Source organism: Salmo salar, chromosome 03 (assembly GCF_965601325.2).
Source record: "Salmo salar chromosome 03, fSalSal1, whole genome shotgun sequence".
Taxonomy (NCBI): Eukaryota; Metazoa; Chordata; class Actinopteri; order Salmoniformes; family Salmonidae; genus Salmo; species Salmo salar.
The window spans coordinates 100,922,391-100,942,202 of record NC_138293.1 but is presented as its reverse complement, the minus strand read 5'-3'; the positions used below and the strand labels follow the sequence as shown (position 1 = coordinate 100,942,202).

Sequence of the window (19,812 nt, the reverse complement as noted above, 5' to 3'; positions counted from 1 at the left end):
GGCAAAAAAGTATTTAGTCAGCCACCAATTGTGCAAGTTCTCCCACTTAAAAAGATGAGAGAGGCCTGTAATTTTCATCATAGGTACACGTCAACTATGACAGACAAAATGAGAAGAAAAAAAAATCCAGAAAATCACATTGTAGGATTTTTTATGAATTTATTTGCAAATTATGGTGGAAAATAAGTACTTTTAGGCATGAGTAGTCCTGGGAATCAACCCCACTAACCCGGTGTTGCAGGCGCCCTGCTCTACCCAGCTACAGTGAACCGCTAACCTTGAGAGTCTAGGGTCGCAAGTTCAACACCTGCCAGGCAGAAGTACTGTGGTGTTAAAATGGGAAAATGCTACGCTACAGATAAGTTGCTTACCTCCAGCACGCTACTCTGTCAAACTATAGAACACATGACTAGATAGATCTTCTAGACACCAACCGATAGGAATAGAGGAGATGTGTGTGCTAACCAATAGGAATAGAGGAGATGTGTGTGCTAACCAATAGGAATAGAGGAGATGTGTGTGCTAACCAATAGGAATAGAGGAGATGTGTGTGCTAACCAATAGGAATAGAGGAGATGTGTGTGCTAACCAATAGGAATAGAGGAGATGTGTGTACTGACCAATAGGAATAGAGGAGATGTGTGTGCTAACCAATAGGAATAGAGGAGATCTGGGTACTAACCAGTAAGGATGGAGGAGATCTGTGTAAATCAAATAACATTTTATTGGTAACATACACATGGTTAGCAGATGTTATTGGTAACATACACATGGTTAGCAGATGTTATTGGTAACATACACATGGTTAGCAGATGTTATTGGTAACATACACATGGTTAGCGGATGTTATTGCGAGTGTAGCGAAATGCTTGTAGTGTAGCGAAATGATTTTACTGACCAATAGGGATGGAGGACATGTCTGTACTAACCAATAGGGATGGAGGAGATGTCTGTACTAACCAATAGGAATGGAGGAGATGTCTGTACTAACCAATAGGGATAGAGGACATGTCTGTACTAACCAATAGGAATAGAGGAGATGTCTGTACTAACCAATAGGAATAGAGGAGATGTCTGTACTAACCAATAGGGATGGATGAGATGTCTGTACTAACCAATAGGGATGGAGGAGATGTCTGTACTAACCAATAGGAATAGAGGAGATGTCTGTACTAACCAATAGGAATAGAGGAGATGTCTGTACTAACCAATAGGGATGGAGGAGATCTGTGTGTAGACGTCCAGCATGCGGTTTCCGTCCACGTCCACCAGGTAGTTTCCTCTGCTCTCCTCATAGTTACAGAAGAAATTGATTGCTCCCACATTCTAGGGGGGAGGGAGAGAGCGAGAGAGAGCGAGAGAGAGCGAGAGCGAGAGAGGGACAGAGAGCGAGGGACAGAGAGCGAGACAGAGAGCGAGTGAAAGGGATACAGAGAGAGAAAGAGATAAGGTAGTCATTCAGTTAACACAGACTAGACACAGAGAGAGACTGTGTGTCTGCATTGTGTGTGTGTGTGTCTGCGTTGTGTGTGTGTGTGTGTGTCTGCGTTATGTGTGCACGCATGCAAGTGTGTGACCCAATAATGCATTGTTTTATTCCATCATCAAAACAGCCTCACACACACACACTCTCTTGGCGTACCTGCATCTCTCCCAACTGTTTGGTCAGCTCCTGGTGGGGGAGGAGAAGGAGGGAGGGGAGGAGAGAGGAGAGAAGAGGGAGGGGGAAGAGGGGAAGAGGGAGATGTCATGTCAAGATGGTTCCTCAACAGTATGCTAATGTTAATGTAATGGCAGCCTATTCCCTCCATAGTGCCCTGTCCTATGGGCCCTGGTCTAATGGCAGCCTATTCCCTCCATAGTGCCCTGTCCTATGGGCCCTGGTCTAATGGCAGCCTATTCCCTCCATAGTGCCCTGTCCTATGGGCCCTGGTCTAATGGCAGCCTATTCCCTCCATAGTGCCCTGTCCTATGGGCCCTGGTCTAATGGCAGCCTATTCCCTCCATAGTGCCCTGTCCTATGGGCCCTGGTCTAATGGCAGCCTATTCCCTCCATAGTGCCCTGTCCTATGGGCCCTGGTCTAATGGCAGCCTATTCCCTCCATAGTGCCCTGTCCTATGGGTCCTGGTCTAATGGCAGCCTATTCCCTCCATAGTGCCCTGTCCTATGGGCCCTGGTCTAATGGCAGCCTATTCCCTCCATAGTGTTCTGTTTGGGACGAAACCTGTGTGCAACAGAGTGTTCAGGACGGGTGTGTACAGTCCACTGTTGCCAATACAGGGTCACACAGAGGTCACCATTGAACATGAACAAATGTCAAACGGAACGAGCCTTTTAACAGATACCTATTCTTCTTACTGATTCATTGTGCTGTTAGTGACATACGGGGAATCAGGCCCGGCATTTAACCCGATGTGTGGTTCAGTACCTTGGAACGGGGTCCTGGGACCTCGGTCTTCATGGAAGGCCCATCGTATTCAAACTCCATCTGAGTCTTAGCTGCTGCCTTACTGACATACCTGCAGCCTGTCCGCACGCACGCACGCACGCACGCACGCACGCACGCACGCACGCACGCACACACGCACGCACGCACGCACGCACGCACGCACGCACGCACGCACACACACACACACACACACACACACACACACACACACACACACACACACACACACACACACACACACACACACACACACACACACACACACACACACACACACAGAGTGTTAAGGCAATGCTGTGTTGCTGACTTGTCCTGCAGAAGATCCTTCAACTTAACCTTAGACAAGGACAAGCCCTCTATTCATTATGTCATGCTCTATCAGCCTTAGTTCCTGTCTGTCTGGCCACAGGGTATGTAGGGTTAAATCATTAGTCTGTCTGGCCACAGGGTATGTAGGGTTAAATCATTAGTCTGTCTGGCCACAGGGTATGTAGGGTGATATCATTAGTCTGTCTGGCCACAGGGTATGTAGGGTGATATCATTAGTCTGTCTGGCCACAGGGTATATAGGGTGATATCATTAGTCTGTCTGGCCACAGGGTTTAAAGGGTGATATCATTAGTCTGTCTGGCCACAGGGTATGTAGGGTTAAATCATTAGTCTGTCTGGCCACAGGGTATGTAGGGTGATATCATTAGTCTGTCTGGCCACAGGGTATATAGGGTGATATCATTAGTCTGTCTGGCCACAGGGCATGTAGGGTGATATCATTAGTCTGTCTGGCCACACGGTATGTAGGGTGATATCATTAGTCTGTCTGGCCACAGGGTATGTAGGGTTATATCATTAGTCTGTCTGGCCACAGGGTATGTAGGGTGATATCATTAGTCTGTCTGGCCACAGGGTTTAAAGGGTGATATCATTAGTCTGTCTGGCCACAGGGTATGTAGGGTTAAATCATTAGTCTGTCTGGCCACAGGGTATGTTGGGTTAAATCATTAGTCTGTCTGGCCACAGGGTATGTAGGGTTAAATCATTAGTCTGTCTGGCCACAGGGTATGTAGGGTTAAATCATTAGTCTGTCTGGCCACAGGGTATGTAGGGTGATATCATTAGTCTGTCTGGCCACAGGGTATGTAGGGTGATATCATTAGTCTGTCTGGCCACAGGGTATGTAGGGTGATATCATTAGTCTGTCTGGCCACAGGGTATGTAGGGTGATACCATTAGTCTGTCTGGCCACAGGGTATGTAGGGTGATATCATTAGTCTGTCTGTACATTGCCCACCCTATGTACAGCTGCAGTGATCGGTGTGTGTACACCAAACGGGATATAACTGGTATAGAGCATTAGCTGTTTGCATATAGATATTACCTCTAACAGACATAACCTCTACACACGACTGTTCCTACTAGCTCTGTGTGTGTGAGCGGTGTGTACCTGGTGCAGTGAGCCTGAGGTTCTGCTGGAGGGAGAGGACCAGCTGCCTGCTGAGCAGAGAGGACGCCATGACTCAGAACAACAGAATGAGGCAGAGAGAGAAAGACAGTCCTCAACACCTGCCTTCACGCCACCTGAAGACGGAGGGAGAAATGTCAGTCATATACAATCAGAGGACACGCATAGAGACAGTGACAGAGAGAGCACTAAGGCATAGGTACAGTTCTCAGAGCAGTGGATTTAACTGAGAGTCCATCCTACAGCACCACAACAAGTCTGACAGACAGTGTAGAGGTTAGCAGCACAGTGACAGACAGTGTAGAGGTTAGCAGCACAGTGACAGACAGTGTAGAGGTTAGCAGGTCAGTGACAGACAGCGTAGAGGTTAGCAGGTCAGTGACAGACAGTGTAGAGGTTAGCAGGTCAGTGACAGACAGCGTAGAGGTTAGCAGGTCAGTGACAGACAGTGTAGAGGTTAGCAGCACAGTGACAGACAGTGTAGAGGTTAGCAGCACAGTGACAGACAGTGTAGAGGTTAGCAGCACAGTGACAGACAGTGTAGAGATTAGCAGGCCAGTGACAGACAGTGTAGAGGTTAGCAGGCCAGTGACAGACAGTGTAGAGGTTAGCAGCACAGTGACAGACAGTGTAGAGGTTAGCAGGTCAGTGACAGACAGTGTAGAGGTTAGCAGCACAGTGACAGACAGCGTAGAGGTTAGCAGGTCAGTGACAGACAGCGTAGAGGTTAGCAGGTCAGTGACAGACAGCGTAGAGGTTAGCAGGTCAGTGACAGACAGTGTAGAGGTTAGCAGGTCAGTGACAGACAGTGTAGAGGTTAGCAGCACAGTGACAGACAGCGTAGAGGTTAGCAGGTCAGTGACAGACAGCGTAGAGGTTAGCAGGTCAGTGACAGACAGTGTAGAGGTTAGCAGGTCAGTGACAGACAGTGTAGAGGTTAGCAGGTCAGTGACAGACAGCGTAGAGGTTAGCAGGTCAGTGACAGACAGTGTAGAGGTTAGCAGCACAGTGACAGACAGTGTAGAGGTTAGCAGCACAGTGACAGACAGTGTAGAGGTTAGCAGCACAGTGACAGACAGCGTAGAGGTTAGCAGCACAGTGACAGACAGTGTAGAGGTTAGCAGGTCAGTGACAGACAGTGTAGAGGTTAGCAGCACAGTGACAGACAGTGTAGAGGTTAGCAGGTCAGTGACAGACAGTGTAGAGGTTAGCAGCACAGTGACAGACAGTGTAGAGGTTAGCAGGTCAGTGACAGACAGTGTAGAGGTTAGCAGCACAGTGACAGACAGTGTAGAGGTTAGCAGGTCAGTGACAGACAGCGTAGAGGTTAGCAGGTCAGTGACAGACAGTGTAGAGGTTAGCAGGTCAGTGACAGACAGTGTAGAGGTTAGCAGGTCAGTGACAGACAGTGTAGAGGTTAGCAGCACAGTGACAGACAGTGTAGAGGTTAGCAGGTCAGTGACAGACAGCGTAGAGGTTAGCAGCACAGTGACAGACAGCGTAGAGGTTAGCAGCACAGTGACAGACAGTGTAGAGGTTAGCAGGTCAGTGACAGACAGTGTAGAGGTTAGCAGCACAGTGACAGACAGTGTTGAGGTTAGCAGCACAGTGACAGACAGTGTAGAGGTTAGCAGGTCAGTGACAGACAGTGATAACTAAAAAGCATCTGAGGACAACACTAACTGTCTCATTCCATCTCACTAGATAGACCCTGGTGCAGCCATACAGTACTGTTATGTAGACAGATGACTGTAACTCTGGTGCAGCCATACAGTACTGTTATGTAGACTGATGACTGTAACTCTGGTGCAGCCATACAGTACTGTTATGTAGACTGATGACTGTAACTCTGGTGCAGCCATACAGTACTGTTATGTAGACTGATGACTGTAACTCTGGTGCAGCCATACAGTACTGTTATGTAGACAGATGACTGTAACTCTGGTGCAGCCATACAGTACTGTTATGTAGACTGATGACTGTAACTCTGGTGCAGCCATACAGTACTGTTATGTAGACAGATGACTGTAACTCTGGTGCAGCCATACAGTACTGTTATGTAGACTGATGACTGTAACTCTGGTGCAGCCATACAGTACTGTTATGTAGACAGATGACTGTAACTCTGGTGCAGCCATACAGTACTGTTATGTAGACAGATGACTGTAACTCTGGTGCAGCCATACAGTACTGTTATGTAGACTGATGACTGTAACTCTGGTGCAGCCATACAGTACTGTTATGTAGACAGATGACTGTAACTCTGGTGCAGCCATACAGTACTGTTATGTAGACTGATGACTGTAACTCTGGTGCAGCCATACAGTACTGTTATGTAGACAGATGACTGTAACTCTGGTGCAGCCATACAGTACTGTTATGTAGACAGATGACTGTAACTCTGGTGCAGCCATACAATACTGTTATGTAGACAGATGACTGTAACTCTGGTGCAGCCATACAGTACTGTTATGTAGACAGATGACTGTAACTCTGGTGCAGCCATACAGTACTGTTATGTAGACAGATGACTGTAACTCTGGTGCAGCCATACAGTACTGTTATGTAGACTGATGACTGTAACTCTGGTGCAGCCATACAGTACTGTTATGTAGACTGATGACTGTAACTCTGGTGCAGCCATACAGTACTGTTATGTAGACAGATGACTGTAACTCTGGTGCAGCCATACAGTACTGTTATGTAGACAGATGACTGTAACTCTGGTGCAGCCATACAATACTGTTATGTAGACAGATGACTGTAACTCTGGTGCAGCCATACAGTACTGTTATGTAGACAGATGACTGTAACTCTGGTGCAGCCATACAGTACTGTTATGTAGACTGATGACTGTAACTCTGGTGCAGCCATACAGTACTGTTATGTAGACTGATGACTGTAACTCTGGTGCAGCCATACAGTACTGTTATGTAGACAGATGACTGTAACTCTGGTGCAGCCATACAGTACTGTTATGTAGACAGATGACTGTAACTCTGGTGCAGCCATACAGTACTGTTATGTAGACAGATGACTGTAACTCTGGTGCAGCCATACAGTACTGTTATGTAGACAGATGACTGTAACTCTGGTGCAGCCATACAGTACTGTTATGTAGACTGATGACTGTAACTCTGGTGCAGCCATACAGTACTGTTATGTAGACTGATGACTGTAACTCTGGTGCAGCCATACAGTACTGTTATGTAAACAGATGACTGTAACTCTGGTGCAGCCATACAGTACTGTTATGTAGACTGATGACTGTAACTCTGGTGCAGCCATACAGTACTGTTATGTAGACTGATGACTGTAACTCTGGTGCAGCCATACAGTACTGTTATGTAGACAGATGACTGAAACTGACTGGCTTCACTGATACCATAGTTGGAACATTCTGGAAACTTTCCCAAAATCCTATCAGGTTGTATAAACCCTATCAGGTTGTATAAACTATATAAATCCTATCAGGTTGTATAAACTGTATAAATCCTATCAGGTTGTATAAACTACATAAATCCTATCAGGTTGTATAAACCCTATCAGGTTGTATAAACTGTATAAATCCTATCAGGTTGTATAAACTACATAAATCCTATCAGGTTGTATAAACCCTATCAGGTTGTATAAACTGTATAAATCCTATCAGGTTGTATAAACCCTATCAGGTTGTATAAACTGTATAAATCCTATCAGGTTGTATAAACTACATAAATCCTATCAGGTTGTATAAACCCTATCAGGTTGTATAAACTGTATAAATCCTATCAGGTTGTATAAACTGTATAAATCCTATCAGGTTGTATAAACTGTATAAATCCTATCAGGTTGTATAAACCCTATCAGGTTGTATAAATCCTATCAGGTTGTATAAATCCTATCAGGTTGTATAAACCCTATCAGGTTGAATAAACTATATAAATCCTATCAGGTTGTATAAACTATATAAATCCTATCAGGTTGTATAAATCCTATCAGGTTGTATAAACCCTATCAGGTTGTATAAACTATATAAACCCTATCAGGTTGAATAAACTATATAAATCCTATCAGGTTGTATAAACTATATAAATCCTATCAGGTTGTATAAACCCTATCAGGTTGTATAAACTATATAAACCCTATCAGGTTGAATGAACTATATAAATCCTATCAGGTTGTATAAAGCCTATCAGGTTGTATAAACTGTATAAACCCTATCAGGTTGTATAAACTATATAAACCCTATCAGGTTGTATAAACTATATAAATCCTATCAGGTTGTATAAACCCTATCAGGTTGTATGAACTGTATAAATCCTATCAGGTTGTATAAACTATATAAATCCTATCAGGTTGTATAAACTATATAAATCCTATCAGGTTGTATAAACCCTATCAGGTTGTATAAACCCTATCAGGTTGTATAAATCCTATCAGGTTGTATAAACTGTATAAATCCTATCAGGTTGTATAAACTGTATAAATCCTATCAGGTTGTCTAAATCCTATCAGGTTGTATAAACTGTATAAATCATATCAGGTTGTATAAACTGTATAAATCCTATCAGGTTGTATAAACTGTATAAATCCTATCAGGTTGTCTAAATCCTATCAGGTTGTATAAACAGTATAAATCCTATCAGGTTGTATAAACTACATAAATCCTATCAGGTTGTATAAACCCTATCAGGTTGTATAAACTATATAAATCCTATCAGGTTGTATAAACTGTATAAATCCTATCAGGTTGTATAAACTACATAAATCCTATCAGGTTGTATAAACCCTATCAGGTTGTATAAACTGTATAAATCCTATCAGGTTGTATAAACTGTATAAATCCTATCAGGTTGTATAAACTGTATAAATCCTATCAGGTTGTATAAACTATATAAATCCTATCAGGTTGTATAAACCCTATCAGGTTGTATAAATCCTATCAGGTTGTATAAATCCTATCAGGTTGTATAAATCCTATCAGGTTGTATAAACCCTATCAGGTTGAATAAACTATATAAATCCTATCAGGTTGTATAAACTATATAAATCCTATCAGGTTGTATAAATCCTATCAGGTTGTATAAACCCTATCAGGTTGTATAAACTATATAAACCCTATCAGGTTGAATAAACTATATAAATCCTATCAGGTTGTATAAACTATATAAATCCTATCAGGTTGTATAAACTATATAAATCCTATCAGGTTGTATAAACCCTATCAGGTTGTATAAACTATATAAACCCTATCAGGTTGAATAAACTATATAAATCCTATCAGGTTGTATAAATCCTATCAGGTTGTATAAACTGTATAAACCCTATCAGGTTGTATAAACTATATAAACCCTATCAGGTTGTATAAACTATATAAATCCTATCAGGTTGTATAAACCCTATCAGGTTGTATAAACTGTATAAATCCTATCAGGTTGTATAAACTATATAAATCCTATCAGGTTGTATAAACCATATCAGGTTGTATAAACCCTATCAGGTTGTGTAAACCCTATCAGGTTGTATAAACTGTATAAATCCTATCAGGTTGTATAAACTGTATAAATCCTATCAGGTTGTCTAAATCCTATCAGGTTGTATAAACTGTATAAATCCTATCAGGTTGTATAAACTGTATAAATCCTATCAGGTTGTATAAACTGTATAAATCCTATCAGGTTGTCTAAATCCTATCAGGTTGTATAAACTGTATAAATCCTATCAGGTTGTCTAAATCCTATCAGGTTGTATAAACTGTTTAAATCCTATCAGGTTGTCTAAACCCTATCAGGTTGTATAAACTATATAAATCCTATCAGGTTGTATAAACTATATAAATCCTACAGGTTGTATAAACTACATACATCCCCAGGTTTTCCTTAAATCCTGGTTGGAGGATTATGTATTTTCTGCTCATTCTGTGTATCTTCAAACCAGGACATATGGAATTTGGGGAATTTTGTGGAAGCCACTGATATACTGACTGGTTTAACTGGTACACCTGCATCCTTCATCTGGACAGAGACAGCAAATAATCCCCGACTAAAACAACATCTCATTAACACACAGCAGAACCCTGAGACTTAGGTCAGCCTGTCTGGGGACATCATCTAACAACCAACAACATTATGTGCCCGCCCACACATACACACACTACGTCAACTATAATGAGGGATGGAGAGAGGCAGACAGAGACTACGTCAACTATAATGAGGGATGAGAGAGGCAGACAGAGAGACTACGTCAACTATAATGAGGGATGGAGAAAGAGAGAGGCAGACAGAGAGACTACATCAACTATAATGAGGGATGGAGAGAGGCAGACAGAGAGACTACGTCAACTATAATGAGGGATGGAGAGAGGCAGACAGAGAGACTACATCAACTATAATGAGGGATGGAGAGAGGCAGACAGAGACTACGTCAACTATAATGAGGGATGGAGAGAGGCAGACAGAGAGACTACGTCAACTATAATGAGGGATGGAGAGAGGCAGACAGAGAGACTACGTCAACTATAATGAGGGATGGAGAGAGGCAGACAGAGACTACGTCAACTATAATGAGGGATGGAGAGAGGCAGACAGAGAGACTACGTCAACTATAATGAGGGATGGAGAGAGGCAGACAGAGAGACTACGTCAACTATAATGAGGGATGGAGAGAGGCAGACAGAGAAACTACATCAACTATAATGAGGGATGGAGAGAGGCAGACAGAGAGACTACGTCAACTATAATGAGGGATGGAGAGAGGCAGACAGAGAGACTACGTCAACTATAATGAGGGATGGAGAGAAGCAGACAGAGAGACTACGTCAACTATAATGAGGGATGGAGAAGGAGAGAGGCAGACAGAGAGACTACGTCAACTAGATTTTTACCTTTTCAGCTTGGGGATTTGATCTAGCAACCTTTCAGTTACTGGTCCAACACTCCAACCACTAGGCTACTTGCTGCCGGGATAATCATATAGTCGTCGTACAGTCATATAGTCCCAGTGGTATAGCCATATAGTCCCGGTCGTATAGCCATATAGTCCCGGTCGTATAGTCATATAGTCCCAGTGGTAGTCATATAGTCATATAGTCCCAGTGGTAGTCATATAGTCCCAGTGGTAGTGATATAGTCATATAATCCCAGTGGTATAGTCATATAGTCCCAGTGGTAGTCATATAGTCATATAGTCCCAGTGGTAGTCATATAGTCCCAGTGGTAGTCATACAGTCATATAGTCCCAGTGGTAGTCATACAGTCATATAGTCCCAGTGGTAGTCATATAGTCATATAATCCCAGTGGTCGTCATATAGTCATATAATCCCAGTGGTATAGTCATATAGTCCCAGTGGTAGTCATATAGTCATATAGTCCCAGTGGTAGTCATATAGTCCCAGTGTTATAGTCATATAGTCCCAGTGGTATAGTCATATAGTCCCAGTAGTATAGTCATATAGTCATATAGTCCCAGTGATATAGTCATATAGTCCCAGTGATATAGTCATATAGTCCCAGTGGTATAGTCATATAGTCCCAGTGGTATAGTCATATAGTCCCAGTGGTATAGTCATATAGTCCCAGTGGTATAGTCATATAGTCCCAGTGGTATAGTCATATAGTCCCGATGGTATAGTCATATAGTCCCAGTGGTATAGTCATATAGTCCCAGTGGTATAGTCATATAGTCCCAGTGGTATAGTCATATAGTCCCAGTGGTATAGTCATATAGTCCCAGTGGTATAGTCATATAGTCCCAGTGGTATAGTCATATAGACCCTGTGGTATAGTCATATATTCCCACAGTCCCAGCGGTATAGTCATACAGTCCCAGTGGTATAGTCATATAGTCCCAGTGGTATAGTCATATAGTCCCAGTGGTATAGTCATATAGTCCCAGTGGTAGTCATATAGTCCCAGTGGTAGTGATATAGTCATATAATCCCAGTGGTATAGTCATATAGTCCCAGTGGTAGTCATATAGTCATATAGTCCCAGTGGTAGTCATAGAGTCCCAATGGTAGTCATACAGTCATATAGTCCCAGTGGTATAGTCATATAGTCTCAGTGGTATAGTCATACAGTCCCAGTGGTATAGTCATATAGTCCCAGTGGTATAGTCATATAGTCCCAGTGGTATAGTCATATAGTCCCAGTGGTATAGTCATATAGTCCCAGTGGTATAGTCATATAGTCCCAGTGGTATAGTCATATAGTCCCTGTGGTATAGTCATATAGTCCCTGTGGTATAGTCATATATTCCCACAGTCCCAGTGGTATAGTCATACAGTCCCAGTGGTATAGTCCCAGTGGTATAGTCATATAGTCCCAGTGGTATAGTCATATAGTCCCTGTGGTATAGTCATATAGTCCCTGTGGTATAGTCATATATTCCCACAGTCCCAGTGGTATAGTCATATAGTCCCAGTGGTATAGTCATATAGTCCCAGTGATATAGTCATATAGTCCCAGTGGTATAGTCATATATTCCCACAGTCCCAGTGGTATAGTCATATAGTCCCAGTGGTATAGTCATATAGTCCCAGTGGTATAGTCATATAGTCCCAGTGGTATAGTCATATAGTCCCGATGGTATAGTCATATAGTCCCAGTGGTATAGTCATATAGTCCCAGTGGTATAGTCATATAGTCCCAGTGGTATAGTCATATAGTCCCAGTGGTATAGTCATATAGTCCCAGTGGTATAGTCATATAGACCCAGTGGTATAGTCATATAGTCCCAGTGGTAGTCATATAGTCATATAGTCCCAGTGGTAGTCATACAGTCATATAGTCCCAGTGGTAGTGATATAGTCATATAATCCCAGTGGTATAGTCATATAGTCCCAGTGGTAGTCATATAGTCATATAGTCCCAGTGGTAGTCATATAGTCCCAATGGTAGTCATACAGTCATATAGTCCCAGTGGTAGTCATACAGTCATATAGTCCCAGTGGTAGTCATATAGTCATATAATCCCAGTGGTAGTCATATAGTCATATAATCCCAGTGGTATAGTCATATAGTCCCAGTGGTAGTCATATAGTCATATAGTCCCAGTGGTAGTCATATAGTCCCAGTGTTATAGTCATATAGTCATATAGTCCCAGTGGTATAGTCATATAGTCACAGTGATATAGTCATATAGTCCCAGTGGTATAGTCATATAGTCCCAGTGGTATAGTCATATAGTCCCAGTGGTATAGTCATATAGTCATATAGTCCCAGTGGTATAGTCATATAGTCCCAGTGGTATAGTCATATAGTCCCAGTGGTATAGTCATATAGTCCCGATGGTATAGTCATATAGTCCCAGTGGTATAGTCATATAGTCCCAGTGGTATAGTCATATAGTCCCAGTGGTATAGTCATATAGTCCCAGTGGTATAGTCATATAGTCCCACAGTCCCAGTGGTATAGTCATACAGTCCCAGTGGTATAGTCATATAGTCCCAGTGGTATAGTCATATAGTCCCAGTGGTATAGTCATATAGTCCCAGTGGTAGTCATACAGTCATATAGTCCCAGTGGTAGTGATATAGTCATATAATCCCAGTGGTATAGTCATATAGTCCCAGTGGTAGTCATATAGTCCCAGTGGTAGTCATACAGTCATATAGTCCCAGTGGTAGTCATACAGTCCCAGTGGTAGTCATATAATCCCAGTGGTAGTCATATAGTCATATAATCCCAGTGGTATAGTCATATAGTCCCAGTGGTATAGTCATATAGTCATATAGTCCCAGTGGTAGTCATATAGTCCCAGTGTTATAGTCATATAGTCCCAGTGGTATAGTCATATAGTCCCAGTGGTATAGTCATATAGTCCCAGTGGTATAGTCATATAGTCCCAGTGATATAGTCATATAGTCCCAGTGGTATAGTCATATAGTCATATAGTCCCAGTGGTATAGTCATTTAGTCCCAGTGGTATAGTCATATAGTCCCAGTGGTATAGTCATATAGTTCCAGTGGTATAGTCATATAGTCCCAGTGGTATAGTCATATAGTCCCAGTGGTATAGTCATATAGTCCCAGTGGTATAGTCATATAGTCATATAGTCCCGATGGTATAGTCATATAGTCCCAGTGGTATAGTCATATAGTCCCAGTGGTATAGTCATATAGTCCCATTGGTATAGTCATATAGTCCCAGTGGTAGTCATACAGTCGTATAGTCCCAGTGGTAGTGATATAGTCATATAATCCCAGTGGTATAGTCATATAGTACCAGTGGTAGTCATATAGTCATATAGTCCCAGTGGTAGTCATACAGTCATATAGTCCCAGTGGTAGTGATATAGTCATATAATCCCAGTGGTATAGTCATATAGTCCCAGTGGTAGTCAAATAGTCCCAGTGGTAGTCATATAGTCCCAGTGGTAGTCATACAGTCATATAGTCCCAGTGGTAGTCATATAGTCATATAGTCCCAGTGGTAGTCATATAGTCATATAATCCCAGTGGTAGTCATATAGTCATATAATCCCAGTGGTATAGTCATATAATCCCAGTGGTATAGTCATATAGTCCCAGTGGTAGTCATATAGTCATATAGTCCCAGTGGTAGTCATATAGTCCCAGTGTTATAGTCATATAGTCCCAGTGTTATAGTCATATAGTCCCAGTGTTATAGTCATATAGTCATATAGTCCCAGTGGTATAGTCATATAGTCCCAGTGATATAGTCATATATTCCCAGTGGTATAGTCATATAGTCATATAGTCCCAGTGGTATAGTCATTTAGTCCCAGTGGTATAGTCATATAGTCCCAGTGGTATAGTCATATAGTCCCAGTGGTATAGTCATATAGTCCCGATGGTATAGTCATATAGTCCCAGTGGTATAGTCATATAGTCCCAGTGGTATAGTCATATAGTCCCAGTGGTATAGTCATACAGTCCCAGTGGTATAGTCATACAGTCCCAGTGGTATAGTCATATAGTCCCGATGGTATAGTCATATAGTCCCAGTGGTATAGTCATATAGTCCCAGTGGTATAGTCGTATATTCCCACAGTCCCAGTGGTATAGTCATATAGTCCCAGTGGTATAGTCATATAGTCCCAGTGGTATAGTCATATAGTCCCAGTGGTATAGTCATATAGTCCCAGTGGTATAGTCATATAGTCATATAGTCCCGATGGTATAGTCATATAGTCCCAGTGGTATAGTCATATAGTCCCAGTGGTATAGTCATATAGTCCCAGTGGTATAGTCATATAGTCATATAGTCCCAGTGGTATAGTCATATAGTCCCAGTGATATAGTCATATAGTCCCAGTGGTATAGTCATATAGTCCCAGTGGTATAGTCATATAGTCCCAGTGGTATAGTCATATAGTCCCTGTGGTATAGTCATATATTCCCACAGTCCCAGTGGTATAGTCATACAGTCCCAGTGGTATAGTCATATAGTCCCAGTGGTATAGTCATATAGTCCCAGTGGTATAGTCATATAGTCCCAGTGGTATAGTCATATAGTCCCAGTGGTATAGTCATATAGTCCCTGTGGTATAGTCATATATTCCCACAGTCCCAGTGGTATAGTCATATAGTCCCAGTGGTATAGTCATATAGTCCCAGTGGTATAGTCATATAGTCCCAGTGGTATAGTCATATAGTCCCAGTGGTATAGTCATATAGTCCCAGTGGTATAGTCATATAGTCCCAGTGGTATAGTCATATAGTCCCAGTGGTATAGTCATATAGTCATATAGTCCCAGTGGTATAGTCATATAGTCCCAGTGATATAGTCATATAGTCCCAGTGGTATAGTCATATAGTCCCAGTGGTATAGTCATATAGTCCCAGTGGTATAGTCATATAGTCCCAGTGGTATAGTCATATAGTCCCAGTGGTATAGTCATATAGTCCCAGTGGTATAGTCATATAGTCCCAGTGGTATAGTCATATAGTCCCAGTGGTATAGTCATATAGTCCCAGTGGTATAGTCATATAGTCCCAGTGGTATAGTCATATAGTCATATAGTCCCAGTGGTATAGTCATGTAGTCCCAGTCTCCAGATCTTTCCTCTCTCACCGCTCCATGTTAACCTCTATGGGCTAGGTGGGACGCTTGCGTCCCACCTACGTAACAGCCACTGCCAGCCTGTGGCGCGATTTTCAAAACCTTAAAAATCCTATTACTTCAATTTCTCAAACATATGACTATTTTACAGCCATTTAAAGACAAGACTCTCGTTAATCTAACCATACTGTCCGATTTCAAAAAGGCTTTACAACGAAAGCAAAACATTAGATTATGTCAGCAGAGTACCAAGCCAGAAATAATCAGACACCCATTTTTCAAGCCAGCATATAATGTCACCAAAACCCAGAAGACAGCTAAATGCAGCACTCACCTTTGATGATCTTCATCAGATGACAACCCTAGGACATTATGTTATACAATACATGCATGTTTTGTTCAATCAAGTTCATATTTATATCAAAAACCAGCTTTTTACATTAGCATGTGACGTTCAGAACTAGCATACCCCCCGCAAACTTCCGGGGAATTCGCTAACATTTTACTAAATTACTCACGATAAACGTTCACAAAAAGCATAACAATTATTTTAAGAATTATAGATACAGACCTCCTCTATGCACTCGATATGTCCGATTTTAAAATAGCTTTTTGGTGAAAGCACATTTTGCAATATTCTAAGTACATAGCCCAGGCATCACGGGCTCGCTATTTAGACACCCGGCAAGTTTAGCACTCACCATAATCATATTTACTATTATAAAAGTTTGATTACCTTTTGTTGTCTTCGTCAGAATGCACACCCAGGACTGCTACTTCAATAACAAATGTTGGTTTGGTCCAAAATAATCCATCGTTATATCCGAATAGCGGCGTTTTGTTCGTGCGTTCCAGACACTATCCGAAATAGTAAAGAAGTGTCGCGCGCATGGCGCAATTCGTATTCTAAATATTCCATTACCGTACTTCGAAGCATGTCAACCGCTGTTTAAAATCAATTTTTACGACATTTTTCTCGTAGAAAAGCGATAATATTCCGACAGGGAATGTCCTTTTCGGCAAACAGAGGAAAAAAATCCCAAAGGCGGGGGCGGTCGGGGTCACGCGCATAAACCCAGTGTCCCTTGATCGGCCACTTGAGAAAGGCGATAATGTGTTTCAGCCTGGGGCTGGAATGACGACATTCTGTTTTTCCCCGGGCTCTGAGCGCCTATGGACGACGTGGGAAGTGTCACGTTAGAGCAGAGATCCTTAGTAAATGATAGAGATGGAAAAGAAGTTCAAGAAATGGTCAGACAGGCCACTTCCTGTAAAGGAATCTCTCAGGTTTTGACCTGCCATTTGAGTTCTGTTATACTCACAGACACCATTCAAACAGTTTTAGAAAATTTAGGGTGTTTTCTATCCATATGTAATAAGTATATGCATATTCTAGTTACTGGGTAGGAGTGGTAACCAGATTAAATCGGGTATGTTTTTTATCCAGCCGTGTCAATACTGCCCCCTAGCCCTAACAGGTTTAACAGAGAAGCCAGTCTCCAGATCTTTCCTCTCCATGTTAACAGAGAAGCCAGTCTCCAGATCTTTCCTCTCTCACCTCTCCATGTTAACAGAGAAGCCAGTCTCCAGATCTTTCCTCTCCATGTTAACAGAGAAGCCAGTCTCCAGATCTTTCCTCTCTCACCTCTCCATGTTAAAGAGAAGCCAGTCTCCAGATCTTTCCTCTCTCACCGCTCCATGTTAAAGAGAAGCCAGTCTCCAGATCTTTCCTCTCTCACCTCTCCATGTTAAAGAGAAGCCAGTCTCCAGATCTTTCCTCTCTCACCTCTCCATGTTAAAGAGAAGCCAGTCTCCAGATCTTTCCTCTCTCACCTCTCCATGTTAAAGAGAAGCCAGTCTCCAGATCTTTCCTCTCTCACCTCTCCATGTTAAAGAGAAGCCAGTCTCCAGATCTTTCCTCTCTCACCGCTCCATGTTAAAGAGAAGCCAGTCTCCAGATCTTTCCTCTCTCACCGCTCCATGTTAACAGAGAAGCCAGTCTCCAGATCTTTCCTCTCCATGTTAACAGAGAAGCCAGTCTCCAGATCTTTCCTCTCTCACCTCTCCATGTTAAAGAGAAGCCAGTCTCCAGATCTTTCCTCTCTCACCGCTCCATGTTAAAGAGAAGCCAGTCTCCAGATCTTTCCTCTCTCACCTCTCCATGTTAAAGAGAAGCCAGTCTCCAGATCTTTCCTCTCTCACCTCTCCATGTTAAAGAGAAGCCAGTCTCCAGATCTTTCCTCTCTCACCTCTCCATGTTAAAGAGAAGCCAGTCTCCAGATATTTCCTCTCTCACCGCTCCATGTTAACAGAGAAGCCAGTCTCCAGATCTTTCCTCTCTCACCTCTCCATGTTAAAGAGAAGCCAGTCTCCAGATCTTTCCTCTCTCACCTCTCCATGTTAACAGAGAAGCCAGTCTCCAGATCTTTCCTCTCCATGTTAACAGAGAAGCCAGTCTCCAGATATTTCCTCTCTCACCTCTCCATATTAAAGAGAAGCCAGTCTCCAGATATTTCCTCTCTCACCGCTCCATGTTAACAGAGAAGCCAGTCTCCAGATCTTTCCTCTCTCACCTCTCCATGTTAAAGAGAAGCCAGTCTCCAGATATTTCCTCTCTCACCTCTCCATGTTAACAGAGAAGCCAGTCTCCAGATCTTTCCTCTCTCACCTCTCCATGTTAAAGAGAAGCCAGTCTCCAGATCTTTCCTCTCTTACCGCTCCATGTTAACAGAGAAGCCAGTCTCCAGATCTTTCCTCTCTCACCTCTCCATGTTAACAGAGAAGCCAGTCTCCAGATCTTTCCTCTCTCACCGCTCCATGTTAACAGAGAAGCCAGTCTCCAGATATTTCCTCTCTCACCTCTCCATGTTAACAGAGAAGCCAGTCTCCAGATCTTTCCTCTCTCACCTCTCCATGTTAACAGAGAAGCCAGTCTCCAGATCTTTCCTCTCTCACCTCTCCATGTTAACAGAGAAGCCAGTCTCCAGATCTTTCCTCTCCATGTTAACAGAGAAGCCAGTCTCCAGATCTTTCCTCTCTCACCGCTCCATGTTAACAGAGAAGCCAGTCTCCAGATCTTTCCTCTCTCACCTCTCCATGTTAAAGAGAAGCCAGTCTCCAGATCTTTCCTCTCCATGTTAACAGAGAAGCCAGTCTCCAGATCTTTCCTCTCCATGTTAACAGAGAAGCCAGTCTCCAGATCTTTCCTCTCTCACCTCTCCATGTTAACAGAGAAGCCAGTCTCCAGATCTTTCCTCTCCATGTTAACAGAGAAGCCAGTCTCCAGATCTTTCCTCTCTCTGTTATAAAACTGAACTGATCATTATTCATCAGGGGTCTCCACTTCATTCTGTCACTGAGCAGAGGGCTGACACACACACACACACGGTTCTCACTCAGTCAGAGAATCCAGTGTTTAGCGAGAATGGAGAATGAATGACACACAAAAGCATTAAGACATTCATGAATGAATCTGTCGTGTTATAACACGAGGACGTAGCCTGGGTGTCGTGTTATAACACGAGGACGTAGCCTGGGTGTCGTGTTATAACACGAGGACGTAGCCTGGGTGTTGCTTCTAGTCCCCCCCCACCTCTCTCCCTCTCTACCTCTCTCCCCCCCTACCTCTCTCCCTCACCTCGCTCCCTCACCTCTCTCCCTCACCTCTCTGACTCTCTCTAGGGTGGCAGATATCCTAGCTGTTAGAGTGTTTGGCCAGTAACTGAAAGATCACTGGTTCCAATACCCCAGCAGACGAGGTGAAAAATCTGCCGACGTGCCCTTGAGCAAGGCACTTCACCCAAATTTCCTCCAGGAGTACTGTACTACTATGGTTGACCCTGTAAAACAACATATTTCTCTGCACCTATCAGGTGTATAAAAATACATTCTAGGAA

At 42.8% G+C, this 19,812-nt stretch overlaps 1 protein-coding gene across 1 annotated transcript in view; it reads right to left on the bottom strand.

The window, feature by feature from the left end:
- LOC106602007 (4-aminobutyrate aminotransferase, mitochondrial) overlaps nucleotides 1–19,812 on the bottom strand; it is a 58,580-nt gene that overhangs the window by 28,475 nt on the left and 10,293 nt on the right. Inside the window, exons 2-5 of the mRNA XM_045715929.2 lie at nucleotides 3,892–4,025; nucleotides 2,430–2,527; nucleotides 1,643–1,672; nucleotides 1,209–1,326 (exon numbers count right to left, since the gene is read on the bottom strand). Of these exons, the coding sequence (XP_045571885.1) occupies nucleotides 1,209–1,326; nucleotides 1,643–1,672; nucleotides 2,430–2,527; nucleotides 3,892–3,961 (316 nt within the window). The 5' untranslated portion in view covers nucleotides 3,962–4,025. The remainder of the gene's footprint in view (nucleotides 1–1,208; nucleotides 1,327–1,642; nucleotides 1,673–2,429; nucleotides 2,528–3,891; nucleotides 4,026–19,812) is intronic.